Genomic DNA, 8,255 nt, shown 5'->3' on the forward strand with positions numbered 1-8,255 from the left:
ATTTTATAATTAGTCAAAACAACTCAAATAACTTTGATAAAAATCTTTGTAGTTAACATTTAACGGAGTATAAAAAGGGATAAATCCATGAGCATTTAATTCCACGGGCAACGCGATTCAATTCAATATCATCTAGTATTTTATATAGATTATAAGTTATAATATAATAATAGTTATAATAGTTACTTATACAATTACATTGTTTTAAATATTTACATTCATTTTAAGATGTTGCCTATTTATACCAGTATACCACGAACCAATTGACACCGTTTCGCAGAACATTTTATAACAATATTATATTATTATATGATATAAATAAATACTATTATAATAATTAAATAGATATTAGGTATGAATGTATAATACACAAAATGCAATTTTTTCGGCAAAAGTGGGTTAAATCAACCGTAAACCATTATTATTATTATTAGTTGGTACTGTTTAAAAATTAAAATAAATAAGTACCTAGTAAGGTTTAGATTAGGTAGGTACCTAATACCAAAGATGGCGGCGTCGCGGACGTAACGTGAAAGCAGTCCCCGCGGCGCCGTCGGTTCAAAACTGAAAAAAAAGGTACCTAATACCTAACATATTATCAATTTTTGATACCCACGTATAGTTCATACACCATAACATAATATAGATAAGTACTAAGTAGTTAAGTAGTCGTATAACGCTAACGACTGTGGCCTAGCATATCGTATATGCTCAAAAGCATTTTGCATATAAAATAATTTATCGTTGGGGATATAAAGTATTTGAAATAAATATAATATAATACTTATGAATAATACTAAACCGGTAGTATACTTTGAGTAAACTAGTTTATAAAATATTACAATGAATATAGGTAGCGCTGGAAACTGTGACGTAGGTACACGCACTCAAATACCTTAAGTGGTGGTAGACGTGACGTCCAACGGAACACATTCACGCATTCACGAGCGTCAGTCGGCTATTATAGTCAGTGCGTGCGACGCGTACACACGCATGTAGGTACTAATCCGGTCTCGATTTTTTCGGCAGATAAGTTTTTTTTCCCTCTTTCTTTTTCACCGTTTTGTAGTAATCGTAAACACGTGAAGACAACAGTCGCCGGTTTCGTGTCGTCCGTCATAGCGCAAACGGCCTTTTCCGAATTTGGCCACAACGAGTGAAAGTTACCATCACCGCCAACGACAACAGTCACATTGTCCACACGCTACAACCGTCGACAAGCAGCAGTTAATACTTAACGCGGGTTCCGACTCCCATCTTTGTCTCGTCGTCAACAAATATACTCGCGATGAATGGCGAAACCAAGAAACTCTACAAAATAGTACTGACCGGTGGTAAGAACGATCCCCGGGGATTGTATTATATATATTTTGTTGTAATTATTCAAATTATTGTGTTTAACTGATTACATTTCACGACTCTAATGCGTTATTATGGTGGTTATGTTTCGTTAAGGGGCCACTTCCAACCCAGATCTAAAATCCAAATACTAAATATAAAATAATTATTATTTTATAAAAGAAAAGTACTTCTAAACACGTTTTTATGATTTGTCATTATAATTATGAATAATCATAAACTTATCATCCTTGGAAATGAGTATTATATCAAACATTTAGCACATCACTTTATCGCCGATAATATTAATAAAAAAAACTTAAATATTACATAATATGATAATAATATTAGTATGTAATTTATTTCATTACCTATGTAATTAATACCTAATAAATAAAATGTAATAATATATTAATAATAAAATACCTATGATCCTACGGACATACTTATTCTTACTTAATTTTAAAGATGCACAAAGAATATTACCCTAAATTCGAAATGTGAGGGGGGGGGGGTACTGGAATGTCCTTGACACCCCCTGTACGAAATGCGAATAACTTTGGAAGGGATAATGAACGATAGGATAGCACAAACGATCGCCCCGGGTTTGGACCCGAAATTCAAAATATGGGGGTGTCAGTGACATGAATTTTTGGTCGTCTTAGATCAGAATCGTTTTTCTTATTCAATGGTATAATATCATTGAATTCAAATTTTACACAATCCATTACAGTGACATACTTGTAACCTACCATACAGCAGAGCGACCCCCATTTCCCCACCTTTTTTATTTATTTATATAAATATAATACAATGATGAAGATTGGACATTTACTTTTAAAAGTTTACTTGAATAATATTATGCTTATATCTTATTGATTTGTCTTCAAAGTTAAAATTCTATAGGTAATATAAATATAATTTTGGTTTTCGTAAGTTCGTTTCTGTGTGATTAATAATAATTATTTTGCAGTTTTGCAGTTTTAAATATATCAATAATTTCATAGTTTATTATAAGTGAATGATTCCCCTCGTCAGGCTTTGCGTTAATATTATACAGAGTGATATTTTAAGCATGTTCGCCCTATTTTTTTACTTAAATTATACATATTATATTAAAATTTCAATTTGTAGAATTTATAAACACACTTGAAGATTTTTGAATACTTAATTTTTTTACACCATTTAAGGAGGATGTTGTTACAATACAAACTTCTGTTTTTCAAATAGGAATCTTTTTTTTTTTACTTTTAATTATTCAGCAAATATTTTTTTTAGAATTTTAATGCATTATCTAAATCAAAATTCGAACTAGTAGTTTTTGAGTTATATATGAGTTAACTTTGTATACCAATTACCAAGGATAATACGTATATGGAAATTGGCTAAGTAGATTTGGGGGCTTAGATGATTTTAAAATGTTGGTAATTAGTACTAATTATCATTGAAATATTTGATAAATATGATTACTTATTTATTAATTTTACGAAACGCATATACTTTATATACAATATGTAAATAATTTTATTATATCTATTTTTATTTATAAAAAATATACCATCAGGTATCCACTACCGACTAATGTTATTTGTTAAATGTAGGGCCTTGTGGTGGCAAGACAACGGGACAGTCACGATTATGTTCATTCTTTGAGAATTTAGGATGGAAGGTAAATGTTAAAATTATTATTTCCAAGGTTACAGTATTATATTATATAGTTTTTATTTATATTAGGTTTACAGAGTTCCAGAGACTGCTAATGTTCTATTAAGGTACTATTACTATATTTATTTTTCAATAAATTACAAATTATTTATTTGTCAATTTTAATAATATTACAATTTAATTTAAAGTTATAAATATTAAGGGTCCCGGTGCCAGTTTTTCAAATTTTTCACAATTCTATAAAATTTTAAAATTAAATTTTATATTTTAGTTGCCACCTCAATTATAAGACTTTTCCACTAATCTACTACCTGATACCTATTTAGGGGGGGGGTTTATATGGTGTATTATATCGAAAAAATGACTTAATATGAATAACTCTCAAGCTTTATAGAATTGTCGGATTTTTATGACTATTTTTTTTATTTGAAAGAAGTAGACTTCCTGCAGCTCGCATCGATCTCTGATTTTATATTTTATTTTAAATAAATTGTATTAAAAAAATTATAAAAAAAATGCTTTTTATCTTGTATTTTTTTTAGATATACTCGTATTATAAAGTTTGAGAGTAAAATATTGAAAAACAGAGATCGATGCAGGCTGTAGAATATTTCCCTCTAGCAATTAAAAAAAAATTATGAAATTTGGTTGATTCTGCAAAGCGATATCGTTATTCCCGCGGAGTGTATTTTTGAGGACAAAATGGCATCGGCACCGGGAACCTTAATACATATTAATATAAAACAAATTATATATCATATTATATTTAACCATAATTTTTACATAATATATCTTATTGTATAATTCCTATATAATTATAAGTACCTATAGGTAGGTATTTATTTTTCATCATCTGTTTTTATATTTGTCAACCTTAAAATGTATTAAAGTAAAGCTTATTAAAAATATTTATTAAAAATTGGTTATACGAATAAATTTATAAAGTTCCTATAATAGGTATTTGTATTCAACAATAAATGAAATCTTGACATTTAATTTTCCATATGTTTCACATGTGTATTATGTTAGCACTTAGCAATGTGTTTAATTGAAAACAAATAAGTTATAATAAATTATATTAGAAACCAGTACCTACCTATGATTTTTTACATTTTAGTATTACGAATAATTATTATTTATTTATATATAATACTATAATACCATTAATACTTGAATATTAGATAAGTTAAACATATTATTTATCCTAGTGTTTATATACAACTATGAACTGATAATAGTTATAATTATATTTTTGTTACTTGTAAATGTACCTATTACGGTATAACTTATACGGCTTATTTACTTACCTATCAATTGTTTTTTTTTTCAGTGGAGGTATCAAATTTTCAGAATTAAGTGACGATCAAGGTAATAAATGTCGAAGTTATATTTTATAATTTATCTGTCTTAGTCACGCTGTCCGTGAGTTTGTATCATTTAATTTAAGGATAAAAAATTTTTTTCGGCCAATCTATATGTTTTTTTCACCAGGCATGATGTTTTTATTTACTTTTTATAGCTATTATTATGCCGTAAGTCTTATTTCCTCTGTTTATAAATATTTTTATTCTTATACATCAATAAAATGAACACACCTCCATTATTGCGACCTTTATTATGTCATTTAAATTATTATCATTAGCCGTGGCGGCGGAATCATTTATTTTCAATTACATAATTAATTTTTACGACTATTGACTAGGTACCGGTCTCTTCACTTACCCATTAACCCACTACTCATTAATAGAAAATCTTATATTCAGGTAAATATACAATACCTACATATTAATGTCAATCGTTTTAAATGTGTCACCAACCTGCCAAGTACCTACCAACTCTTAAATGTAACCCCGTTTACGCCACCACTGAACATTAGCTTCATAATATTATTTTTGTTTTCTGTTACAGTCCAAACATTTCAAGAGAACCTTCTCAGATGTATGTTACAATTAGAAGATACATATTTTGAACTGGGTAAATCATGCGACCAAAACTGTCTAATCATTTGTGACAGAGGTGCTATGGATGCTGCCGCATGTAATACAACAATTATTATTTTTTAAGATATAATGAAATATATAAATTCAAGTACAATTAATATAAAGAGGGAAATATTGTAGGTGATCAGAAGTATACCTAGTAATTATATTTATAATGAAATGAAAAAGATAAGATTCCACTGTTTAAAAAAAACATTAAATTACCAAATAATATTTTATCTTACATATGATTATATGTTATAATTATAATTATTATTATTATTATTATTTAATCAAAAGCAACTGTAATTTATTTATTATTAACGTAAGTAGTAATTGTGACAATTTTTAAGTATATTAATCCACTTGTTTTTAATGATTTACAAAATATAAGAAACACGTGAGTGGTATACTATTGTTTACATTTCTGTACTGTTACATTTCAAATACAACTGATCTTGATACAGGTTTTTTTTTAATTACCTACTCAAGTGAAAACACTATTTTTATTCCCAAACATATTATAAACACTTGTACAGTTGTCTGGATTAAACAATTATTCAACATTCAACTGTTTATTTTTATAGATATATCTAGTGACAAATGGGATATGATAATGGAAAAAAACGGCTTCAACATGGTTGATTTGAGAGACAATCGTTACAATCAAATAATTCACATGGTGTCTGCTGCATGCGGGGCTGAAGACTTTTATACAATCGAGGTAAAAACGTCAAAAAACTCTTATAATGTGCTTAAAATATTTAATTAATTTAACATCCGTTTCAGAATCATTCGAGCAGGACTGAGGATATAAATCTAGCCAAAAGTCTAGACGTCAAAGCGTCAGCATCCTGGATTGGACACCCATACTTCAATGTCATTGATAATTCATCAGATTTTGAAAATAAAATGTGCAGAATGATAGCTGTAAGTATTAAAATTAATTTAACTACCAGCTATTGGTAGTTTCAGAGAATGTTTTTGTTCTTTTATTGATATTTTATAGACCGTTTGTCAGAATTTGGGCATAGATACTATCGATAGATTAGCACCAAACTCAAAAAAACGTAAATGGCTAGTGAAGTATCTGCCTAATGATGAGTTGTTCCCTCCATTTCAAGATTTTATGGTCGTACACAAATATTTGCAAACATATACCAACAATATGCAAGCTCGCTTACGAAAACGAGGACAAAAAGGTTTCTTATTTGTCTTTGATTACACAATACATGATGATACAGACTGTGACTTCATTTTTACTCGTTTATAGGGCATTGGAATTATACACATACGATTCGTAAGCCTAAAGTCCAAGGTCAAGTAATAGAAGTGAAAAGGCAGCTCAGTCGTAGGACCTATTTAAATATGTTGCCACTTGTAGATGAAACCCACTATCCAATTTATAAAAAAAGGCGATGCTTTATACACTGCAATCAGTATTATCAGTTGGACATTTATTGTAAACCTTGTCATAAAAGGTACGATAGTAACAATTTTAAAAATTACTTTGTATTTTCACAATATATCCTATACTGTTTTCTACCTAATTAATATTGAATTAATATTTTATATCTGAGTTTAGGTGTGAAGGATTAATATTACTTGAGACATATTCCATTCTTGAGGGCCAAGAGCTTCTTGATCGTTTGCCTAAATTCCTAGACATTGAAGCTGAGGTTACGGGTAACGCAGAGTATTCAATGTTCAATTTGTCACTTGTTGAAGATTGGGATAAGTCAAACAATTTTTGTCAATAAGTACTTGAAAAGTAATTTTCACTTTCCTTATGATTTTTTAGGAGTACCTTCAATTCAATTATTGTGGGTACCTGTCTATGTGAGATTAGGCTCTTAATACATTTTTTTAATTTAGAGGAAGTTGAACTAGCTTTTATGTATTGTTTTTAGGACCAGATGATGAATACCTGAATGTAGGCGATCATAAAAACAACCAAGTTAGTTACATTCATACAAATTAAAAACAAAGAAAATGGTGACTTGGTATTTACATTTTTAATATTTTAATATAGTACCCAATTTTTTTCTAGGTGTTTTTCATTATATAATATTCATTTTTTTATGCTTTGTTAAATAGTAAACAAAATTGCCAGTACTAATTTTGTATTAATAGATTTTTAAGTAACTAATCTAGGTATAAGTTCTTTAACACAAACTACTCATACTTACATGTACAATGCATTGATTATTATTTGTATTCATTTGCTACTGCTTTTTTTTCATTATTATTGAAATAATTCCTTTTATTTTTTTGCAAACAAAACAAAACTTACCTATATTATATTAAATTACGACTGTATGTAGTAAGTTATTTATTTATTATTTTTTAGGTAAATCTTATAATGTAATCATTTATATTTACGTATACATTAAATTATTTTTTAATATATCTAAAATACAAAAAAATACGTATTATTTTAATTTTCTGGAAGTATTGATTTGGTACCTAATACCCATTGAAGAAACAATTGATCCCTATATTAATTGTAATACCTACACCTGATTGATATGAAATTCTAATGCTAATAGTTTAAATTTACTTTAATTATTTCTAATGATGTCTACAATGTTAACACCTCCTATGTTTTCCTATGAAAGTATATTTCACATATTCAAAAATATTTACCTATACACTCTTTATTTGAATGTGGTTAGCTGGTTAGCATGCATTTTATGATTTTCTAACTCATTTTGTTGGAACAACACCAGCAAGTGCCAAGGTTTTCAGCAGTGGCGGCTATCCTCAAACAAATATGTGTTGATGATAACCCACCCACCAACAAATATTTATTAGAAAATACATCAGTGGGTCACATATTTTTCCAATATATTAATTAAGTTTTAGGTGCTTTCATAGTATATTTTTGTCTAATAATTAAAAAAATAAATAAAATAAAGGTACATCTTTATTTTTATAAATAAGTTACATAATGAATAATATTTTTTGTTGTAACTCAAAATGTTAAAAATTGTATGTACCTACTTTGTACATATTTTATTTAGGTGTCATATTATGACGTAATTTATTGTTTTACCAACTAAAATCATAACTGACATGTGATTAGAGCAGTGAGGCTAGACTTCACTAGGTACTCCCAAATCCCAATAATAAACCTATAATGGTGTCAGTTCAATATTTAGTAGGTACAATAAAGACAATTGTGAATTTTAATTGTTGTATCTTGTATATTATTTTCTTTTGTTTTAACTATAGTGTATAGGTACTTAAATTTAAAAATTATAATTTTAGCTT

At 28.0% G+C, this 8,255-nt stretch overlaps 1 protein-coding gene across 1 annotated transcript; it reads left to right on the forward strand.

Annotated features, from left to right (window-relative positions):
* The first annotated feature begins 1,288 nt into the window (after positions 1 to 1,288).
* LOC132936781 (TRPL translocation defect protein 14-like) lies at positions 1,289 to 6,963 on the forward strand. Its single transcript, XM_061003547.1, has 11 exons — positions 1,289 to 1,334; positions 2,940 to 3,007; positions 3,073 to 3,110; positions 4,334 to 4,371; positions 4,912 to 5,040; positions 5,570 to 5,706; positions 5,772 to 5,912; positions 5,992 to 6,184; positions 6,256 to 6,463; positions 6,568 to 6,738; positions 6,876 to 6,963. Exons 1-11 carry the CDS (start codon positions 1,289 to 1,291, stop codon positions 6,961 to 6,963), a joined length of 1,257 nt encoding a protein of 418 aa, XP_060859530.1.
* The last annotated feature ends 1,292 nt before the right edge of the window (positions 6,964 to 8,255 follow it).

Source organism: Metopolophium dirhodum, chromosome 1 (genome assembly GCF_019925205.1).
Source record: "Metopolophium dirhodum isolate CAU chromosome 1, ASM1992520v1, whole genome shotgun sequence".
Classification (NCBI taxonomy): Eukaryota; Metazoa; Arthropoda; class Insecta; order Hemiptera; family Aphididae; genus Metopolophium; species Metopolophium dirhodum.

What these genes read in the sequence shown, in the direction of transcription:
- LOC132936781 (XM_061003547.1), top strand. Translation starts at nt 1,289, where the DNA reads ATGAATGGCGAAACCAAGAAACTCTACAAAATAGTACTGACCGGTG. An exon ending in ACTGCTAATGTTCTATTAAG is followed by an intron (nt 3,111 to 4,333) that starts GTACTATTACTA and finishes TTTTTTTTTCAG; the next exon opens with TGGAGGTATCAAATTTTCAG. An exon ending in AAGACTTTTATACAATCGAG is followed by an intron (nt 5,707 to 5,771) that starts GTAAAAACGTCA and finishes CATCCGTTTCAG; the next exon opens with AATCATTCGAGCAGGACTGA.